The 22447-nt window shown below is 49.8% G+C and overlaps 2 protein-coding genes across 9 annotated transcripts in view; both read left to right on the top strand.

Annotated features, from left to right (window-relative positions):
- Positions 1-10623, top strand: part of NLRC5 (NLR family CARD domain containing 5) — a 33552-nt gene extending 22929 nt beyond the window's left edge. For 5 of the 6 annotated variants that reach the window (XM_072934578.1, XM_072934577.1, XM_072934575.1 and 2 more), the window contains 18 exons: positions 108-191; positions 267-350; positions 868-954; positions 1400-1480; positions 1999-2079; positions 2473-2556; positions 2807-2890; positions 3370-3453; positions 3546-3629; positions 4294-4377; positions 4810-4893; positions 5740-5823; positions 6493-6576; positions 7124-7207; positions 7315-7398; positions 7903-7986; positions 8258-8341; positions 8782-10623. In XM_072934578.1, coding sequence (XP_072790679.1) covers positions 108-191; positions 267-350; positions 868-954; positions 1400-1480; positions 1999-2079; positions 2473-2556; positions 2807-2890; positions 3370-3453; positions 3546-3629; positions 4294-4377; positions 4810-4893; positions 5740-5823; positions 6493-6576; positions 7124-7207; positions 7315-7398; positions 7903-7986; positions 8258-8341; positions 8782-8863 — 1507 coding nt within the window. In that variant the 3' untranslated portion in view covers positions 8864-10623. Of the gene's footprint in view, positions 1-107; positions 192-266; positions 351-867; positions 955-1399; positions 1481-1998; positions 2080-2472; positions 2557-2806; positions 2891-3369; positions 3454-3545; positions 3630-4293; positions 4378-4809; positions 4894-5538; positions 5711-5739; positions 5824-6492; positions 6577-7123; positions 7208-7314; positions 7399-7902; positions 7987-8257; positions 8342-8781 lie in introns of those variants that run through there. The other variant, XM_072934579.1, reaches the window with a different exon arrangement.
- Positions 10624-13449: 2826 nt separating this feature from the next.
- Positions 13450-22447, top strand: part of CPNE2 (copine 2) — a 43719-nt gene continuing 34721 nt past the window's right edge. Inside the window, exon 1 of one of the 3 annotated variants that reach the window (XM_002195660.7) lies at positions 13450-13607. The gene's annotated coding sequence lies outside the window, so the exon portion shown is untranslated. Of the gene's footprint in view, positions 13608-14088; positions 14814-14834; positions 15060-22447 lie in introns of those variants that run through there. The other 2 variants (XM_072934573.1, XM_072934571.1) reach the window with 2 other exon arrangements.

Below are 22447 nucleotides of genomic sequence, written 5' to 3'. Positions count from 1 at the left end.
CATCCTTCTTGCTCTATGGGGTTAGGCTGTGCTGCCTGATATTTCCAGCTCAGAAAGCCTGAACTGTTTGTGATGAACTAAGGCTGATCTCTTTCTCATCCTTTCAGACTGGCAGAGTGCAACTTTCAGCCAGAGCACTTGGAAAAGTTGTTCTTGCTCCTGGAAAAGTGCACTGGTCTGACAGAGTACACGTGAGTTAATGGCTCTTGGGCCCATTTGGAGGGGTTCATCTGTGAGCTGTTCATTACAGTGAGCTTTGGTTCTAGGTCCTCAAATAACAACATGACAATCCAAGCTGCAGAGAGACTTCTGCATTCCCTGAGGAAGGATCTGGGGCTGCTGAAAATCAGGTACTGTCTTATTGTGATTTTGTAGATTCTGATCTGATCTTCTGAGATCTCCTTTCACAAAAAAAAAAAAAAAAAAAAAAAGTGAACTGTGCTTCTTCCAAAGACAGGGAGCACTGGCCTGAGAAATTCCCGTGGCTGACTCTGTTATTGGTGTTTGGCTTTATCTCCTTGATTCCCACTGAGCCTGGTGTAGAGCTCTGGCCATAAACTGTGCAGGCTCTACAGACCACTGCCATCCTCACAAAGGGTGATCATTCTGGTGGACACATTCCTGCAGGATGCCAGAGCATCCTCAGAGCATCCTGCACTTTGCTTGGGAGCCAAATTCTCCCCTCCTCTGCAGGGAAGCTGGGCTGCTTCTGCCTGCTGCCAGGCTGCCCTGTTGGCCATGCAGACATTGCTCTGCTGAGCCAAGCAGCCTTTCCACGTGTTTGGAGTGTGGCACACTCAGCTGACAGAGGCAGAGGTGGATCCAAGTGTGTGGATGAAGCAGAGCTGCCTGTGTTCTGCTTTGCAGCATAGAAGAGCCATGGGTGTGCAGGGAGAGAGTCGTGAACCTTCTGGAGCTGGCTGCCCAGGCCTCTGGAAACATTGCTGAGATCATGTGAGTGGCACCTCAGGTCCTGGGATCTTCCAGATATTTTCTTTTAGCCTGATACTCTTAAGGAAATGAGATTGAAGCCAGCACCGGTTCTTCTGTTGTTTATTCACTGTCTCCAGTGCATTTGTGATCTATTTGCCCATTTGAACCAATTTTAACCCAGATGGCTGGTGGGTAGAAGTGCTTAGAAGGTTTGTGGTCACACAACTCGGGTTTAATGGGAAGGAGACCATGTTCCTGGTTGCCCTTGACAGAATGGGTGCCAAGTTTAGGCTGGTTTTGGAGCTAGTTTAAAGATTACAAACCCCTTCAGAGATGGGTGATTAGCTTTCATGTGCCAGCATCATCCTGTTCCGTTCAGTCCTCCTGATTTTTCCTATGGAAAATAGTATTTTATTCCCTCAGGAGTTCACTGGTTTATGTTGTTTTCTAATCTCTAACTTTTCAGGATATGTAAAGATAAAACCCTCTTCCAATTAGTCATAAGATTCCCACACTGCCTGGAGAAGACAGAATCAGTCATTAGCAGGTGAGAAAGCAACAATTTATCATTATTTTCTGCTTGCTTTGAATTTCACTGTGGGATGAAAAGTATCTTCAGAGTGTCTAAGGCTCCATGGGTTCAGTCTCAGGGTGCCTCTGTGCCACACATGCAGAAGAAACCTTAAGGATGTGCTTGGTCCTTTGGGCTGCTCTCCTTCAGGCCCATACTGGACCTAAACAAGGCAAAAAAAAATCCATCTACCTTCCTGGGAGCAAACAGGAATCAGGAACACTTTGAAGACTCTTAAGGCGTGCTGGCTTGTGCAGAGAGAGCAGCATCAGTGTCCTTTTCCTTTGTGCAGCTGCAGGAAGAGGCAGCTCTTGTCCTGGGCAGTGGGGATGGGCTGTGTTCCTCTACACGGACTGTGACATAAATGGGACATGGCAGGAAAGCCCCAGGTGGGCTCTTGAAAGCCCTGATCTGTCCCTAATTGTGTCCCTGGGGGGCACCAGATGCTGCACTGATCCTCTCTGACAGTTGTGCTGTGTGTTTGTGTCCTGCAGACTGAGGCTGTACAAGCCAGAAATGAAGCACTCCTTCTTCCAAAGGCTTTGTGAGAAATGTGCTCAGCTTCAGCAGCTGAGGTGAGTTACCAGGTGTTGTAAAGGAATTTTAGGGAGGGGAGCAGCCTGTCCTGGTGAGAGCAGCACTCTGAACACACAGTAGGGCACGAGAGAGGCCAGAGCAAGGTCCCAGTCCCTGGCTTTGGGTCCTCTTCTTGGCGTGTTTGAATGGAAAATAGGAAAGACCCACAGACCTGGTGGCTTGCTGGGGCATCCTTTGGAATCATCTCAATATCCCAGTGCCCAGACAAGCTATACTCACTTACCATGGCTGGGAGCTCCCATGGGACCTTGCCAAGTGTCAGAGTTGTCACTCCTCCAAGGTCCCAGCACTGCTGTGCCTTAGCTGTGGCCTTGGCACAGACCTCCTGCCACCACTGTACAAAGCCCAGACCTGTCATTCCCTCCTTGCAGATGGTCTCACATGGAGCTCCATGAGGATGAAGCAGAAATGCTAGGCAGGATTCTGCTGCCCCTTCCAGAGCTGAAGACATTTGGGTATGTGTGACCTTGGGGGTGTGTGTCCAGCTGGGACCTTTTCCACATATTTATTATTTGTTCAGTCCTCTGCCTCAGGCCAGTCCTCTTAGCCCTGCACACAAGGGCTGTGGAAATCTCTCCAGACTTCCTGGCCCTGATGTCTGTGTTGTCTGGGCTTTGAGATGGGGCAGTTTTGCTGTCAGTGCAGTAAATTCTGTCTCAGTGTGCTGAGACCTCATCTCCTCCTTTGCTCCTTGCTGTTTTGCAGGCTGACCTCTAGCAGTGTTTCACCAGCTGGAATCGATTCTTTGATCTCAGGCTTGCAGAATTGCCAGGCCATTGAAGAACTCAAGTGAGTGTGTTGTTACCAGGCTGACCAGAGGCTGCCAGGTGTTCTAGAAGCTTTAGTTAACTGCAGCCTCTCTTCTGCATGTACTGTGGACAGATGTACTTTTCCTGATGGCTTCTGATGGGGAAGAAGCAACAATTATTTTATATTTGCAATGAACAGTGGGTGAGAGAGACAGAGATCAGTAGTTTGTGGCAGAGAATTCCAGTGGAGAATCAAATGTTTTGGCAGTGGTTTTTTTTTTTTCGCATGGATCTTGTTGCCTTGTGGCCACAGTGGCACCTTGCCCCATGAGGGACTGGGCTCTTGCTCCAGAGGTTTGGTATTCTGTTGGTATTTTATCAGAATCCAGGTCCATTAGAATTGCATTAAAGAACAAAACTGAAATTATTCACAGGGACTAGAATACACTGCCCCATCTCTCCCTCTCTTGTTCTGCTCCCCTGGGGAGTCAATTGTACCTTTGTTATTTCATCCTTCAGCCTGGGCTACATGCACCTCAGCAGTGCTGCCATCCCTGGGCTCGTGCTGGGCCTGTGTGAGATGCCATCCCTGAAAAGGCTGATGTAAGTATGTGCCTGCAGCTGGCCTCTGGCCCAGCCTGGGATGCTGAGTAGCAGGAGCTGAGTGTCCACTTTCCTGGGAATGTTGTTTCCAGCTTGGACCACAACAGCATTGGTAATGATGGCTGCTCCAGACTGGCAGAAGCCTTGAGGAAAATGCACAACATAGAGGAAATCAAGTAAGTTTCTCCTTTCTTGCAGAGAGGTGATCACAAATGCCAGCATTTGGAGAGAACCAGATGTGCTTAAACACAGTATGGTAACAAAAGAAGGGAGGTTGCAAAATGCTCGTGTATGAGGTACCTTGGACTAGAGGAAATCAGAACTTAATGTTCATAAAAGGAAACTTTGGTCTTACCCCACTCTGCTGCAGTCATGTAGAAAATGGATTAACCAGAATTTAAATCTTCCCTAGGATGCAGAACAGGACTAGGACTCCCTTCTGTCCTGGGAAAGCCTCAGACCCAGCATTTGCCTGAAAAGATCTGTACTGGAGCCAACCCCAGGCTTGCTCTGCTTTCTCCCTCTCTTGCCAGATGCTGTCCATTCTCTGCTGTAGCACTTTGTAAAATAATAACCACCTGTCTTCATCCTGTCTTGGTATTCTGGTTGAAGTAATTTCCTACCTGTCAACAGGATCCAGTGATTTTAATTGTTCTTTGCAATTTTTAAAATCCCTCATTAACACCTATTAATTTTCTGTGAGATAGTTGAGATAAACAGCTCTTTGATTCTGCTGGCAAGGCCTGAGGTGTCATCCAGCAAATGGGACACATGAAATAAGATCTTGTATTTTGCCTGCCATTTTCCTTTACAACACAGCCTTCTATCTCTTCTTTAAAGTTTAAGCCACAATGAGATTGGAGATCCAGGCCTGATAAATCTTGCTGCTGTCCTCCTGGAAATGCAAAACTTGAAGAAAATTGAGTGAGTCCCTTTGTTTTGGTTCACTGTTTTGGTCATGGCCATGGTTGGTGGGGAAGCCAATGTGGGAATCCCTGGGCAGGACTGAGACATTCAGGCTGTTCCTTCTCCCAGGGAGCAGAAATTGGAGCATCCAGGCTGTTTGTTAGGCTCAGCACTTGGGGCAGGCCTTGTAACTTTTTGAAATGAAAAACCTGGAAATGACTTGGAGAAAGAAAAGGAAGTTCCCAGTTCTGTCTGTGAGAGGGAAAACTCTCCTTCCCCACAGTACCTGCAGGGCCAGGAGTTACTCAGCACTTGACAAAAGAACCGAAAAACCCCCAGACCATTTCCCAGGGGCCCGAGTCTCCCATCACAGCAGGCAGACAGTGAAATATCTTAATCTGGTACATTCTGGTTCTCATTTAGTCACTGAGAGTCTCATGTTTGTTTTAGCCTTTCAGGGAACTGTCCTAGTCCTGCTGGAGGGGAAAAGCTGGTGGAAGCTCTTGCCAATTGCAAGCACATCAAGGAGTTACTGTAAGTGTGTCATTTCAAATATCCTTTTGGGAAGCTGGGCAAAAATCAAGGCATAGAAATCTGATATGGCTCTGATAAAGCCAAGATCAGTTTTACCACTTGATTCTTGTGAGAGCAGGGGAAAAACTCTGCTACACACCATAGAAATGTCTGGTGCTGGGTGTGGAAATTTTGGGGATTAGTTGCTGGATTGTCTTGAAGATTTCCAAAAACTGTGCAGTCTGCATTAGTGAACTAATGGATTCAGGAGCTGAATCTGCAGGTTTATAGGCAGTGTCAGGAGCTGTTCAGTGCCTGTGTTGCCCAAGATATCACCATTAATCTGTCTGGCTGCAAAAAATGGAGGGAAGTGGACAGATAAAGGCTTTACACAGATCTTTTGATGTTCTACTCCAGACCATTTAAAAGAATGTATGTCCCCTGCCATATTACATAAATAAAATTTTAAAATTACATATAAGGAAAAGTTACAGTTAAGCTACTGGAACTCCTTGTAACCTTCAGATCAGGGTGTGTGTACTAAGGGCACATATGAAAAAGTGCAATTTCAGTTCAATTCCAGCTCAGGTTACCCAGTCAGGAAGGGAGGCAAGTGAGCTTCTGGGATGTGCAGCTCAGTTTTACTTTCCTGTTCAACTTCTGCAGGATTTCAAAACCTGATTGTTTCTTCCTCCCACTCTCAGAGTCCTTTGAATCAGGCACATTTCAGCACAGGTCCTTTCAGCACAGTCCCAGGCACATGTGAGTGAGGAATGGGGGTCACACATCCCTGTGGGGGTGGCACACAGGTGAGCAATGAGGCTCTGGACTCCACTGCCAGTAACATTTCACTTCTGCTTCTTCCAGACTATCAAGGAATGGTTTTGGAGACAGGACAGCAGTGACACTTGCCCTCTGTCTGCCTCACATGACCAACCTGAAGATCCTGCAGTAAGTGTCAGCTCTGCCCCAGGAAGGCTGGATATCCTGAGGAGTATGGGGATTGTTGAAAGAAGGAATGGGAAAAGGCATAGGCACTGGTTGTTTAGAGAGTAACTTCAGTGTCCCAGGATTGAGAAACCCTCTACAATTACTCTGCTGTAAGAGTCACATAAACTCTTCTTGCTTAATCTCTTGCAGCAATAGCTATTGAGATGAACCAGGAAGAGATTACACAGTAAAATAAGCCTTAAAATTGATTTTGAGTATGGTGGTTTCTGATGCCTCTGGTGGAATGTAAGCATAAGGATGAGCATCTTTTATGGACCCTCACTTTTTTTGTGCAGACACCTCTGAGTCATTTATTTTCCCTGAAGTCAGTGTTACTGTATTTTTAAAACTTCTGAGGGAGTCTTTCCAGGATTCTAACATACAGGACTTTCTTTTAGTGTTTTATAGTAACAAAGCAAGAAATTGGTGAGCTAGAAGTGGCCACTGGGTTCAGTTAGCCTAGAGGCATCTCTTCCAGCCTGTGTCTAAGATGTCATCAAAAAATAACTTAGAAAAGGAAGCCCAGTGGTGGGACACGATCTCTGGTTAGGTTCTTGGCAGATTAAATATGAGCTTCTGTTACAGCTTTATTCCAAAATAATCCTCCAATGCTTATGTTTCCTTGGTTAGCTTCCAGAACAACAACATCAGGCAGGCAGGAGGGCTGGAGCTGGCCAGAGCCCTGGCGGTGTGTGGGCTGCTGGAAGAGATAAGGTAGGTCATGGCAAGTGCACCTGGGAGGGTGCCAAACATATCACAGGCTGCTTTGGGTTGGAAGGGATCCTTGATGATCACCTTGCTCCAGTCCCCCTGCCATGGGCAGGGACATTTTCTGCTGGAGCAGGTTTCCCCAAGCCCCATGCAGCCTGGCCTTGGACAATTCCAGGGATGGGATATCTACAGCTTCTCTGGGAAACCTGTGCCAGGGCCTCACCACCCTTGCAGGGAAGAATTTCTGCTTCCTAATATCCAGTTTAATCCTTCCCTCAGCTTGAAGTTCTTCCCTCTTGTCCTGTCTCTCCATGCCCTTGTCCAAAGACTTTCTCCAGCTCCCTTAAGGTGTTGGAAGGTCTTCTTCCCATTCTCCCTTACTGTCATTTCCTCTCAAGTCACACCAGTCATTAAGTCCTACAGAGTCCTCACTTAGTCTGGGTAGTCGTTATTAACTTCCTAGTGCACATGGTTATGTTTCCATGGTGGCTTTTCTCTGACTGTACCTGCTGTTTCTGCACCACTCAAAGCTTTTCCATCACTCTTGCAGCATAGCAGAAAATGACCTTGGGGAGCAGAGCATCCATGCCCTGTCCGAGGGGCTGCCGTGCTTCCGACACCTCCGGAAGATCGAGTGAGTGCCGGGGCGTGGGGGCAGAGCAGGCAGGATGTGGGGCTGTGCTCCCCACAGCTCTGACACCAGCACACCGTGTCCTGTTTGCTCTCTCCCTGCTGCTTCAGCTTGAAATTCTGTGGGATCACTGATGATGCTTCAAAATCACTCTCTCTTGGCTTCCAACAGTGCCCTTCCATGGAGGAGATCATGTGAGTGTGGGGATGGGTGGGGAGGCACCTCAGCACACACAGGTCACTCTCATTTTTTAATGTCTGCTCCTGTTTGGAAATGCAGGGCACCTCTCACCCTGCTGAATTCTTGTTAAAAGTATTTTCTAATACTTTCTACTGAGTGCATTTTGGTGGTAAATGTACCAATAATTTACTAATTGATAAAATACACTGCTAAAAAATGTCATGGGGTAAAGCTGTGTGCTCAGGCATTTCCAGCTTTCACATCTCCTTCCCTGGGCCTGCAGGACTCTGACATAACCACAGCCCACAGACACTCCTTGGTGTCTTATCATACATGGAAATATGGGATGAAATGGAGGAAAATCCTCAAAATTAATCTTGTAATCCAGGGGAATGTTTACCTGTCATGATGAGAGGGGGATTAGCTCTTGCAAAAAGGCTAATCCACGAGGGGTAATGTCACAGTAGTGGCACCAGCATTCGTCCAGACTCACCACTGGGATTTCTTCTCTGCCTTAGACTATCTTGGAATGCCCTTGGAGATCGAGGAGCCCGAGAGCTGGCCATTGCTCTCCCCAAGATGGAAAAGCTGAAGGTGCTAGAGTGAGTACAGCCCCAAGAAACACCCTGGGAATGCTCATTTTTCTGTCATTAAGCCTTCAAGCACGGGACTTCCAAAAAGGGGATGCACTTTAGGAACAAGAGGCAGGATTCTGCAGTTTAGGCTCCATGCACCAAGGGCCAGCCTTGCCTGGCTGATACACTTGAATTAACACTTATTTTACTTAAGGTGGTTACAGCATGGGACAACTCAGCTGTTTTCTACTCTGGATTTGTCTGAGATTTCAAAATTCTCTTTTGGTTTTTGAAACAGCCTGGAGAAAAACCGCATAGGAGCCTGTGGGGCCACAAAGCTCGCGGAGGAACTTGCCACGTGCCCAGAAATTCAGTCAATAAGGTGAGCAGGTGCCACAGAGCTCCATGGCTGGGTCTTGGCTCAGCAAGGAAAGATCAGGGTGACAAGTCTGGGGACAGATGTGACCCATGGCCCTGCTGCCCTGGGTTAGCTGCAGGGAACAGGGTATTGCAGGGAATGCAGACACAAGACAAGTAAGCTGAGGGTTCTCGAGGACATCTTCACCTCCTCAGAAAGCCCAGGGAAAACAGGAACTGAAAAGCTTGCTGGCTTTAAATGAGGCAAAAAATGAAGACCCATTTGTGTAATATCCCCATCAGGAAGTGTTGCATTTGTTCTTAAAAGTTTTCTTTGTTTCATTCCTTCTGGTTTCACTTCTGATGTACATTGCTGCCCTGTCCCACTCTCTCCTGGGATCCACATCTTCCTGATGCTTGGGCACCACACTTGGTCCTGCAGTAACACGTTTGCTGTCCTTGCAGGCTGTGGGGCAATCCAGTGCCCAAGGGCCTTCCTGAGACTTTGACAAACCAAGACCCAAGACTGTGTTTCTCCTTCAGCTAGAAAAGAAGAGCCTTGGCCTAACTAGGGTCTATCTGCTACTGCCCTCAAAACTGCACTGAAGAACCAGGAACTCAAAGTTCCTACAACTGAAAACTGTAAATATTGGACTTTTCTTTGCTGCACTGAACCAAGTGTGGACACTGGGGTGTTTTTGTTTGGCTTGGGTTTTTGTTTTGTTTGTTTCTGTTGGGTTTTTTGTTTGTTTTGTTTCTTGTGATCTTTTATTGTACAGAAGGTAAAAATACTGTAAATGACTGCTGCTAAGCAGGCAGTATGGTATTCTTGGTGTAAAAACACTGAAACTCTCTTCAAGAGAATAGATTTCCAGAAAATTCTTAGCAAACAGTGATAAGAATCCTTATGTACTAGACATTATTTATTTATGTATTGCCCTACAATGAAAGGTTCACCATCACCTCCATCTGAGCTTCAACATCAAATTAGAAGTTCAATACTTTTAGTCTTTATTTTGAGGGAGGGGCAGTGAGTGACAGAAAGAATAAACACCATAATTAAGTTCTCACACACAGTCCCAAAAAAGCAGATGTAAGGTTTTCTCAGAGCTGCGAGATTTTGGAGTCACCCTCCCTGGAAGTGTTCAGAAAATGTGTGGATGTGGCACTTGGAGACATGGTTTACAGATGAACGTGTTGGTGCTGGGTTAAGGGTTTGGCTCAGTGATCTTGGAGGTCGTTTCCAACCTTAACCCTTCTATGATTTCATTATTCGAGGATGAGATGCACTTTCTCAGGCATTCAGAAAGCCAGCAAAGTAATTATCCTTAATCAAGATTACAACACCTGCAGGATGTTGCAGTAAAGGAATACACATCCTCCAGGAGAGAATGTAAAATTATTTATAAAATTGAAAATTGTTGACACTATTACTCCAACAGGCTGCTTGAAAATCATCTGTAACTGTGTGAGATTCCTCTATGATTTTTAGGAAAAAAGTCATAGAATGACAGATTGAGTTGGAAGGGATCTTAAATACCTAGGTCCAGCACCCCTGCCATAGGCAGGGACACCTTACACTACACCAGGTTTCTCAAATCCAGGTGACCTTGAACACTTCCAGGGATGGGGCAGCCACAGCTTTTCTTGGGACAAGAAAAAAAAGGATACGAAAAAAAAAAATAGTGTATGGTTTTGTATTCATCATATCAGCCTCCTTTTCACACAGAATTGCCTCTGTTTTGTGGAAAAAATAAACTTCAGGACATTCAAAATTTCGAGTCATTGCCCGAAAATGATCAATGTTTATACTGTGATAAAAAAAAAATGCTGATATTACCATAAATTCCAATGAGAAACATACAAGGACTGAGCTTGGAAAACAACCTGTAAGCAAACCAACTGCTCTATGTGACAGGAATGTGCTATAATGACTATTTTCTTGAGGGGTTTTGTACAGCTTTGTGGGGTTTTGGACTGGTTGCACCAACCTCTTTCAGGAGAAGTGAGGGGCCAATTAGCTGGAAATGTTGTCCACATGGAAGATCCTTCAAGTCTCTACTCTCAGAGCCTGTGTGTCACTGGGCAGTGGATGTTGGACCTGTGGGAGCTGCAGGGGGAAGATCCCAAACACCACTTTTGCTCCTTAGAGGAGACAGATGACAACTGCCTTGGGACCCCTGGAATTCTGGCTTGTGTCATAAGAGTGCAGCCACACTGTTCTCATTTGTTACCTGGTGTTTTAGGGTTTTCTTTTCATGTTTGTGCTGTAAATATTTAAATCTTGTGGTGGGTTTATTTATGGAATTTTGTCTGCGGCAGTGTTTGCCTGGGGAGATGTAACTGATCTGATTTGGGCAGGGCAGGCATCTGGAATGAGAAAGAAATGCTGGTCCAGCAAATCTTAGGGCAGCTGGTTGTGAGCAGGTGGTGCTGGCTATTCCTGGGGGAGCCACTGTCCCTGTTTAAAGATCAGCATTGTGCTTTGTGGCACAATGACGTGGTGGTGTAAAAGTGGGACACGTTTTGCAGAGACAACTCTGAAAAGGATTTAAAAACAAAAACAAAGGAGGTAGTGAAAACCCTCATCAGGCTATAATTCAATGGAGTAAGCAAGTACCTCAGATCTAAACACTGCCACTTACAAAAAGTTTCACCAAATGTGGTGAACTGATATGAGGAAGAAATTCTTCCCTCTGAGGCTGCCCAGAGCAGCTGTGGCTGCCCCATCCCTGGAAGTGTTCAAGGCCAGGTTGGATGGAGCTTGGAGCAGCCTGGTCCAGGGGAAGATGTCCCTGCCCATGGCAGGGGGTTGGAACAAGATGATTTTTAAGCTCTCCTCCCACCCAAACTGCTCTGTGATAAATGAGGTCTGAGGTTCCCCCTCTGCAGTCCCCCGATTCCTGAAGTCCATCTGAGCTGTGAGGTTTGCAGTGATGTAACACATTGTGCAAACACTCTTGCAGCCCTGCTCTTGTCTTGAGGTGTTCAAACAGGGACTCTGAAATCTAACTGCACACCTGCATTTCTCAGGGTCTCCCCCAAATTCAGGGCTCCAGTCTGACCCGAGAGAGTGGCCACCCCAAGGGGAGCCAGGGAAGGGAACTTGCAGGAACACACAGCGTCTTTTCCAGAACACCAGGTGTCAGCAAAACCCCAAAAACGGGGAGCAATTGTCTGTAATCCAGCGGTTTAGGATAAAAATGGGCTCTGTGCTGTATTTTATGTGCATGGGTTGCATTTTTTAAAATTCAGAGGTTTGGACCGAGTTGTACAAGGAACACAACCCGATGGGTCTGTGGTTCATTTCTTCCATGTAATGCCAAGGACTTCTGGGGCGTGCTTCCCATTTCCATTGTGCTTGCCATGTCCATGCTCCAGCTGGTGCTCGTTTCTGAAAGTTTTTGAGGAGAACTTGTAGGCTTTGTCCAATTTTGAGGGGTTAAATGTATCCTCTGGAATGCAGGAAGACGTGAGGCCATTAGGGATTGTGTGTGATGGCCAAAAAACAAACCAATTCCCAACCACCTAATTACTGCAGGCCATTTTTAGAGCTGTTACTATTAGGTTTCGGATTTATCATGGTCCAAAAATGGAAATGCATCAGGACTCTCTGCACACCCCTATTGTTTCAGGCTGCCTGCAGTCTCTGGAAGACAATGTCTGAGCTAGTCAGTACTGGTTTCATACACAGAAGGCATTTTGCCCCCTGAGACCGGATCTTTAGAAAGAAACACTGTGCTGTAAATAAACACGCTGCTGGAGGGCGGGATGGAGCCTGGATTTTGTGCTGGGGAGCAGCTGGAATCAGGCTGGGCCAGGCTCCTGCACACGATGGTGGCAGCTCCAAAGAGCTGGAAATGCAGCCACTGTTTCCTCTCTGCTAAAACCAGTTCCAGGTAGACCTGAACCTGCTGTGATTTGGAGGCATAGTGCTGGCAGGAGAGAAAACACAGGAAAAACTGATCTGGGAGAAAACAGGCATATTGGCATTTGTGAAATACTGTCTGCCTCTCCCTTTTCCCCTCAAAGTGACATTTTAAGCCTCAGGCAAGGAGGTAGGAGGGCAGGTCTGGCACAGACCCCACTTCTCCCACTGAATTCCTCTTTCAGGCACAACCTCGTCCTTTTCTGTGATGGTTTCTGGCCACACAGTTCTTTACACAGAAAGAACAGGATTGCTCCTAAACATGAGGCTGGGCTCTTAGTTGGGTGTTGACTGTGGTGGTGCCTGTGCTGAGCAGGAGCCCTGGTGACCCCTGAGCCTGTCCTGTGTCCCCTGCTCCACTCCTGAGGCTGGGAGGGGAGTGGGGCTGGCAGAGGGAGTGCCTTGTGCAGGCTAAAAACTTGGTGCCTTAAAGCTCCTATGCCTTCCACAGCTCACACTGAAGGAGAAGAAAGTATTCCAGCTGGCCAGGGGAAATTGGGACTTGCTTATTTACCTGTCATCTTCCAAAGCATGAGCAGAGCCCGTAGCAAAGAGCTCTGATCAAATACAGACGGTTTATTTAACCAGCAGCCTCAGAGAGAGGTTTTCAGCCTTATTACCATATGTCCACATCAAAAATATCTCTATAGATATCCTGGACGCCTGAAGATGTGTCCACCAAGGGCTGGGTGAGGTTGCTAATGGCACGTTGGGGACAGCCCCCAGTGGTACCAGCCTCAAAGGGAGCTCTTTGGGGTGAGTGGGTGATGGGTCGGTGTGACACCGGCCAGCCCTTCACGCCTGGGCCGTGCATTTGGGGCCTGCTTGTTTTCCTTCTTTAACCATCTTTTTCCCACAGGAAGCCGAATCAGCGGGACGCAGTCCAGGCCTGAACGATTCCAGCACCAGCAGCACCCACATTGGCTGGGCATGGAAAACCCTGCTTACACCCAAAAAGCACAAAACCCAGTAGTTTTGCTTAAAAGTGACGAGTGTTGATCCAACAAAGTTATATCTTTCCTTGCATCTGAGTGCATAACATGGAAAATAATTTTCTAGATGTATTTTTTTATTTTTTTCCCTCCAAACAGCGAAGCAAAAGCAGCCAGAGAAGAAGTTTTGGGGTGGAATTTTTTTTTTTTTTTTTTTTTTTTTTTTTTTTTTTTTTTTTAATGTTTAACCAGGAACGGATGATGCTCGTTCCGGGAGGGGGGAGCCGAGCCCGGCCGCGCCCGCCGCCCGCCCCTCGCCAGCCCCGTACGGGCGGGTGGGCGGTGATGGCGAGGGGCGGGCGCGGCCGTGCGGAGCTTCTGAGCCCGCAGCCCCGCGGGAGCTGCTCGGCCCGGCCCGGCCCGGCCCGGCGGTGAGTACCGGCGGGATGCCCCGGGGATAACGGGATAACGGGGATAACACGATCCGCCGTGCCCCGGGTGGGATTCCGGGCAGTCCGGTGGGAGGGCGGCGCTGGCCGGGACTGCCTCACCCCGCTGGCAGCCAGGACGGGGACCTGCAGGGAAGTGTCCTCCCCAGTGCTCGTCCCGAGGTGTGCGTGGCGCTTCTGCCCTCTCTCCGTTTGGACAGACCCTCCGTGCCCTGGGACAGACCCTCCGTGCCCTGGGACAGACCCTCCGTGCCCTGGGACAGAACCTCCGTGCCCTGGGACAGACCCTCCGTGCTCTCGGGCAGACCCTCCGTGCCCTGGGACAGACCCTCCGTACCCTGGGACAGACCCTCCGTGCCCTGGGACAGACCCTCCATGCACTGGGACAGACCCTCCGTGCCCTGGGACAGACCCTCCGTGCTCTCGGGCAGACCCTCCGTGCTCTCGGACAGACCCTCCGTGCCCTGGGACAGACCCTCCGTGCCCTGGGACAGACCTTTGGGTCCGTGACCATCCCTCAGGACGGTCCCACTGTCACTTCGCGCTCCCCTTGCCCAGCCCAGGTCCCTTCGCTCTCGCCCGCTGTGGAAGTTGTTCTGCCCCCACTCTCTGTGTGTCTGTATCCGCTTCTGAAGATGTCAGCTGGGCATGCGACCCCCAGGGCTTGGTGACTTCACTCCCCAAGCCTGGGGATATTTGTAGGGTTTTTTCTGGGCAGCTGCTGCAAGCCCCTCTCCTTATCCTCTGGCACTGAGTCACGGGGGGAATCTGGCGAGTTGGAGGCTGAGGAATCACAGAGTTCCTTCTTCAGAAGCTTTTTGCAGCCCAATGCTGCTCCAGCTGGCGATGATCTCCTTCATGCCATGCGTTTTGGGGGCACTGGGAGGGTTTATGCTCACGGATGTGCTGCCTCTCTCTCCTCTGTGCCCAGCAAGACTCTTTGTTCTCTGAGGAAGAGGCGAGCGGAGCATTGCACTCAGCAGTGTGAGGGTGCTTGGAGGATGGCAGGCAGGGAGGTGTTTTCCTGTCAGCTCTGCCAGCCTGAGGACCTGATGCAATAAGTCTTTGTGTGAGTAACCCTAATATAGACAAAGTGGTTGGACCAAAGCCAGCAGGGCTGGAGGACTCGGTGGGCAAACACACCCTTTGGAGCTGGTCACCACAAGGAGGGTGGAACAGGAACTAGAGGTGAGTAGAGAGCTGAGCCTCGGTGGCAGAAATATCTCTGAAGGGCTGGGTCCTCGCTGCTGACTCCCCAGAGTGTGAGCTGCTTTGTGGAAAGGAATTGGGAGGATCCTCTTGAACCTCGAGGACCAGGTTTGAACCTCCTGGCGATACACCTGAACCTCGCTGGAAAAGCTGGAGTTGTGAGCACAGCCCAGGTGTGCTCGGTTCTGATCCTGCTCCCCCGTCACCTGCATCGAGCCAGCCCAGGTACTGGGGCCTATGATACCACTGTGCTTTTCTGGAGTCGGAAAATTATTTATTATCAGCCAGAAATAGCCTTCCACCGAAGCCATTGGGGGCAGGGAATGGAGAGATGGGAGGAGGAAGGCTGGGAACAAAAGCTTGGGGCATGTGGAAAGGAGTTGTTTTGAAGAAGGCAGTCAGTGGAGGATGTTTTCCTGTAGCTGCCTTGGAGAAATGCTGCATTTGCTTTGGTTACAGCTGTGTGATAGCCTGGGACATACGTTTTCTGGTGATGTATGTTTTTCTTCCCCTGCTATTGCTGCTGGAGCATCCTGACTGGGATAAAGTGGAGGAAAGGAGTGAGGCCATTTAGTGAGGCTTCCAAGTGTCCCCAGATTTCATCTTCCTGTGGTGCAGGCAGCCTCTAGCCCCTGCCTTGGGTAGACACACAGTTCTGGAGCTGCTCCCTAAGAGCCAACGCTCTGGATTTGGTTGCTCATCCCCAACCTTGAGGGGATGGAATTTGCCAGCAGCCTGCCTCTGCTGGCACTGCTGGCATGTGCCCTGCTGTTCCCAGGACCTGCTTGGTCAGGAACACAGTTTGTATCTCTTGCAGGGGTTGCAGGCACTGCCCTGGTGCAGTGTGAGGATGGGCAGGGTCAACACTTTTCCCTCCCTGCTGCCCTGTGAGTTCCAGCTAAAGGGACCTGAGATCCTGAAGATCAACATGTTGTGTCCTGGGGACATCCTTGCTCCCAGGGTCTGTGCTGGGGGACAGCAAGGGATTCATGCTGGTTGCTGACAAGCTGTTGTGAAGCTGTTGCTTATCAGGGTTAGACAACTCCAGTGCGTGGCCAGTCTGTGCTGTAGGAGGGGCCCTGGACCCCAGCAAGTGGGAATTCCAGTGTGGAAAATCCTTTTTGGATTCAGCTGCTGGAGCTGAGTGTGGATGAAGATGCTCTTTGCCCTAGAGGGATACATCAGCTGCACAGCCCTTGGCAGTCCTTGATTCTGCTCATCTTCCAGCAGTCCCCCTCCCTCACCCCAAAGCATCGGGATTTTGTGGTGCTGATTTACCAGTCTGCCCAGTTGTGTACTGGAATTGCAGCAACTTTGTTTGCCTCTCAGCACTCTCAGTGTGGTGCGTGAGGAGTCTGGGAGGAACAACTTCTGCTCCTGTTACACTTGGTGGGAAGAGTTTCCCACTGACTTCAGTGGAAAGCCCTGCCTGGCGGGAGCTGCTCACGCCACCGTAAATCAGGGCTTGTTCTCCAGGAGCCATCGGTGTGCTGGGAACGTAATTCCAGGTTAATTGATGAAAAAGCAACGCTTGCAGCCTCCTGTCCGGCTTCAGAGCTGCCAGCTCTCATAAGGAACTCTTTATGTGAGAACCTTGGCTGGTGTTCAGAGGCAGGATGGGGGGATAGAAGGAAAGGTAAATTTTATGGTGCAGTGGAGTCGCCTGGCATTTGAAATAGTGCTCCTGGCAGAATGCAAAACCCACAAAACAGTGTGAAAAAAAAAAAGAATTGAACACTTCCCCACCCTTTCTGCCCCTGAAGTCTTACAGTTTGTCTTTTAAACCTCTGTAAAATATTTGTTGAAGGACCTGAGTCATCACTTTTTGCTGCTTTGGCTCAGTTTCCTGGCTGCTGGCTTTGCAAGGTTACTTGTTTGGATCATAGGAGCAGGGGAAAAACTAATTCCCAGGAACTCGGGTGAGTTTGAAGATCATAACATTGTTAAAATGTCAGAAAAACAAACGAGTGTAGAATTCAGCAAGAAGGGCTCCGATTTTATTTGTCTGCTCCTTCTGCTAAGGCCTTGTGTTTCGGAGCTGTCATATTTTCTGCCTGTAGCCAGCAGGAAAAATCTTGTGTCTAAAATAGTCGCCTTCCTCCCAGCCCTGGATTTTCCATCATCACGTGATTCCAGAAGCTGAGGATTTAGGAAGGAACATCAGCTGTCATGAGGCTGATTTTAAAAATGATACAAGCTGGGAATACAAGTTTTGCTATTAAACAAGTCCAGTGCTGTGCAACCGTTTAAACCCAGTCTGATATTCCCTCGAGCGGTGTCTAAAGCTGTTGAGAAGGGGTCGAGAATTAGTCAGACGTCATTCTCACAAACCACAGCATTTTTGTGTCGCTGGCACATAATTCTGTCTCAGGGTGAAGCTTCACACATCAAGTGGCAGCATCTCTCTGCTGCAAAGCAGGCCAAAAAAATTAAAATTCTGTGGGAAAATGTTGGATCTTGGTGATGAAAATCCCGTCTGTGAAGGGGAAGGGATGGGGGGCTCTGAGTGGTGGGATGGAAGGGAGGGGGGAAGGTGGCTGCAGCCATGGGGACATCAGTGCTCTGCACGACTTGGTGCTGGTGTCCCAGTGCAAACAAGCATTGCACATAAATACTCATTAATTAATCTTAATTTATCTTATCAGCTCTTAAGCAGTGGTTGCTTTAGGGATGAAACAGTGCATGGGATGGAGGGACCTGCACAGCTGCCTGCTGCTGGGGCTGTTCTGGCTGACATGAGGTTAGGCTGACATGAGGTGAGGCTGACACGCAGTGAGATCCAAAAGCAGTTAAAGATATTTCTGATCACATAAATGATGATTTTTTTTTCTTCCCCTCTCACATGTGATAGATGGTGTTGGCTGGGAATCTGAATCCAATTAAGATTCAGAAAGCCAGCATTTTTGTTTTCAATAGCACAGGAAAGTGGTTAATAAGTTAAACAGCCTGTTACGTACAATGGTGTATAGTTAGGATGTAGGAGGTTCCTTCTGCACCTGCAAGGGAGCCCTGATGGCTGTGTGTCCTTTGCAGCCCTCCCCACAGCCCTGATCCTTTACATTCCATAGGGCCTGGCTGTAATTAAGTCCACTTTTTCCTCCAAATCCAGTTTTGAAACAGATCTATCCCTCCTCCTTGTGACAGTGTGCCCAGCTTTCATATGGCTGCTGTAAGATGGGGCAGGGAATTTTTAATACTGGAAGCTAAAATATGCCCCAAATCCTGAGAGAGGCTTGTCCTCCCTTGCTGCATCTCCTGGTTTGCTTGTTCCCACCTGGAGCAGGTGTCTGACAGGAGCATCGCTGCCCTGAGGAGGCAGGAGATTTGTGTTTGGCGTTTCCCTGGCTCGGACAGCGGCTCCCACGGGTGCTGCTCCCGCAGGACTGAGCCCCACCCGCGGGACGGGCAGCGTGGGTCTCTGCCTGGGACCGCAGAGCAGCGCCGGCACACGAACCTTCCTTCCCTTGGGTCCGCCTCGCAGGGCGGTTGTGTGCAGGGTTTGATGCGATCGCCACGATTCACAGCGACATCACCATGTTTTCTGCCCTGAATCACAGATTTCCCTAAACTGAGCCCCAGAGGAAACTCGTAGTCAAGCGAAAATGTGCAACCCTCGTGAGCCAAATACGTGCGCGCCGCTGGAGCCGGGAATGGGGTCTGCCCGCGGCTCGGCATCGCTGTGTGCCCGAACAGGGGCGGCCCTACGCCCTCACCTCGCCCCGCTCCTCATTTGCCCTTTCTCTGTGTGAGAGGCACAGGGAGGTCTGTGAGCGGGGCAGGGTCTGCGGTGGGCTGGCGCCAGGCCGGGCTCTGCCCCCTGGACCCGCACCCCTGTGCAGCTGCCCGGCAGCAGAACCCCTCTGGTTCCTTTTCCCCGTGGTGGTTTTTTTGTTGCTGTTGTTTTTTTCCGCTTTGTGACTCTCTGAGCACGCCCCAGCCCCCGCAGCTCCTCCCGGCCCGTGTCACCGCGGTGCTGCCCTGTCCCCACGTCACCGCGGGCTGTGAGGAGCGGCTTTTGCTTTCGTTTGGCAGCCGCGGCGCTGAGGATTGCGAAAACACCTCAGTCCTCCTGATTTCCCATCGATAAGGTACTCTGGGGGACATTTGCAGACTTCATCTGTAGAAGACTTGAGAACAAATTTGCTTTTTGGTCCCCAGTGCCAGGGCAGGCTCTGCCCGAAGCTGCTTCCATGCCAGAAGCACGTAAAGGTGTTTGGTTTTCCTCTCACATCCCTGGCTTGCTGCGATTTCCAGTTTTGGTGTCTCTGCCAGGGCGGTGTGAGCCCCTCCGTGAGGACCTGGTCCTGGAGCAGTGGCCAGGCAGTGGTTGTGCCCCTGCCCGGCTTTCACCCCGCAGGGATGCTGGCACAGGGCTTTTGCCTTTCCCGCTGCCCCCCAGCAGCCCAGCTCAGCTACAGGATGGCTGCTTGGAACACAGCAGCCCCAGGTCCTTCCAGTTCCTGCTCAGATGGAAGAAGCAGCCAGGGTGGCAAGTTTGGTGGTCACGGGGGGACCCTTGGGATCGTGGTCAGGGCTGTGAGGTGGTACAGGGAGCAGGGATTCAGGGCAGCAGTCACTCCCACCCTGCCACCCTTCAGTGTCAGCCAGGCTCTTCACTAATGCCGCTGCCTCTGGGGTCCAGCAGCTCTGTGCCCCGTGTGGGGATGGCAGAGAGGCTGCTGGAGGTGGTGGGTCTGTGCCTGACATCAGCAGTGGCTGTCTAGGCTCTGTCCTGGGCACAGGAAAGTGCTTTGGAGTTGCTTTTCGGGTGATGATATTTTCCAATATGACATGAGCCACTCTGGGGGTGTCCAGCTCCAGTTACACAGGGTTTGCCACGGAGTTTTCTGGTGATTTGTGATCCCAAGGTTACCTCAGGTGAGTCCTCAGGCTCTGCTGATCCCCAGCCCCTGGAGAAGCTTTGCTGGGTGCTGCCCATGTGCTGGTTGGTGCAGCCCCTTGGTGCTGCCCTCACTGGCACCAAACCTGGTGGGTGAGAGCTTTTCTGGGGACAGCAGCGGTCTGAGAGGAGCTGTGGGTGGGGATGGCCCAAGCGTGAATGGAGAAGCAGTCACTGTCACACCAGTGGCCACCAGGCCTTGAGAGGGAATTTTGCAGTGCTGCTGTCAGCACAAGCAGCATTGTCTATTGCAGCCCGTTAGGGACAGTTTCCGTCAGGAAGGGTTCATTGGAGATACCACTTTATTAGGTTGTCCTGAAACACTCTGTCCTTCTGTATCAGGCACCAAAGTATCTCAGCACAGTCCCCTTGGCTTCCAGCAGGCAGGACTGTGGGACTTGTGTGTCAGGCTGGAAACCAGAGCCCTGCCTGGGCATCTCTGTCTGCTGGGTCTACCCCAAATCTCTGTGAACTTGGGAGAATTTGAGCTCGGTCCCAGACGTGCTGCCTGTGCTGGGATGCTCAGAGGCAGTTTTCAGCCTTCCCCTGCCCAGTGGGAGAGGTGAAGGTCCTCTGATAGTAGCAGATACCCAAGGAGCGTTTACAGGGGTGTACCAAGCATCCCCTTTCTGCCTCCCAGCCTGCTCACCTGTGGCAGAGGCATTTGCTGGGGCACCAGCAGCAAGGTGCTGTGTACGTGACCAATTGCACCCATGTGCAGAAGGTAAGGAGGCTGCTAAAAGGACCAGGTGCAAGCTGTGAATCCACTGAACTGCCTGGGTGGGGCTGAGAGGCAAACGTTTTTGCTTTGCAAAAGAATTCTGGAGATGACTCTGTCAGCAGGAGAGGGGAAGGTGAGCACTGTGAGTTGTGGTGGTGTGGGGAGCTGCCTCGGGTGTCCACTGCACTGCACCCAGCTTTTCCTGGTGTCTCCAGCTCCACGTGTCCTGTGTTTCAGCTTTTCTGCTGCTCTGGGCAAGCAGTTTCTGTATCCCCACACTCCTCTCCTGCTTCAATCTTCTGACAACCTGTTTTCACCTGCCCCTAATCCTCCCTCAGGTACTGCTGCTCTCCCTCTGTGTCTCCACTGCCTGTGAGCTCAGATATGTGATTTATAAGAACCCCAGTTTACCTGTTTGATATTCTTCTCTCATTTTCACCTTCCTGAAAGGAATTTTGCTTCCACAATTGCAATAGGCTGTAGTAAGATAGCCTTAGTGGGGAAACAGTCACAGGTGAATTTTGTGGGCTTTTACAGAAATTGTGGATCATCCCAAAGAAGGATCTCCTGTTCCCTGGGATGGACACAGCAGAATTTTGCATGGTATCACTGCTGGGTGTTGGTACTTCTGTGTCTGTTTCAAATATGCCTGGTATTGGCCATGAAAAGAAATTATTTCTTTAATGAGAGGAGATCACTGAATTCAGGGCACTATTAAGATTGAGCCCCTCCCCCACATATGTTTTACCTGAAGCACAGCTTTATTTTTTCCCCTCTGTTTTTATTGTTAATAAAATAAATTATAAATTATTCTGTTAATAAAACAGAACTTTAGCAGGGCCTGAGGAACTACTGCTCGTGGGGCTGCTCTTCTGCAGAGGGAAGGGGACCTCTTCAGTCACGAGTTACTTTGCAAAAGAGATATCTCCTTCCCCTCTTTCCCTTTCAGATAAGGGAGGAAGTAAAGCTCCCAGGTTTTTCTCCTGACCCTTTTACACTTTGTAAAAGTGATTTTGCTTCTGGTGTAGAGATTGGTGTGCCATGGGATGAGACTGTGTTCTGGGTCTGCTAGATATCTAAGGCAGCCCCAGGGTTGTGTGTGCCAGCAAAACCCTTCTCTGTGGGTTGTTGTGGACATGAAACTGCTTGGAGGTGACCAGGCCATGGAGAAGAAAAGTACTTGAAAATTGTAAGCACAAAGATGTTCAGTTCAGAAGGTCCTGGAAGCTGGAGCCCAAAAAGGATTTGGTGACCATGTCCCTGCGTTCTGGTCCTGCTCTTGTGACACCTCTTGGCAGCAGAGGGGACCGTGGGGCAGCCAAACCTCCAGGCTTGTCCCCGAGCCCCCTCATTGGTAACCTGGCCGTGTTTCCTTGGGAGAACACGTGTCTGCGTGCTCGGCACGGCGCCGCAGCTGGGAGGGAACATCAGGAGAATATTTGGCTGCAGATGCTGAGCGAGTCACAGGACTCTGTTCAGGGCAGCAAATGTGGGGACAGGAGAACAAAAACGGGAGGAGAGACTGGAATACAGATGATGGCACGCTGACTCTTTCGGTGCCAGCTCAAATACCCCCTGAATTTAAAGTCTTTGTGGGGTGTTGGAATGGTGCTGGCTCGCTGATGGTGCCTCAGATGTGAAGCCTCTGAGCTGATGCTGAGGCAGCAGGGGCTGAACCCACACCTGGCCCTGTGGAAGCTGCTGGATCCGTGCTGGTGTAGCAAAAAGAAGATGCTGGATCTGTGCCAGTGCATTGGCAGGAGAGGTGGCTTTCCAGTGTTTGCTCTGGCTGGTGCTGGCCATCTCCTCATCCCAGTGCCTGTCCTGACTGTGCACACCCTGGGGAGTCAGGCAGGCTGAGCTCAGGGGCTGGAGTATGGGTGATGTGCTGTGCACCAACAGGATGTTTTAGTGTCTGCCAGCCCTGGGAAAAAAGGTTTTCCACTGAGTCACTTGCTGCCTCTGCTTTTTATGAGACAGCACTGAGATCTG

This window comes from Taeniopygia guttata, chromosome 11 (genome assembly GCF_048771995.1).
Source record: "Taeniopygia guttata chromosome 11, bTaeGut7.mat, whole genome shotgun sequence".
NCBI classification, from domain to species: domain Eukaryota; kingdom Metazoa; phylum Chordata; class Aves; order Passeriformes; family Estrildidae; genus Taeniopygia; species Taeniopygia guttata.
This window is presented reverse-complemented; position numbering and strand designations above follow the sequence as displayed.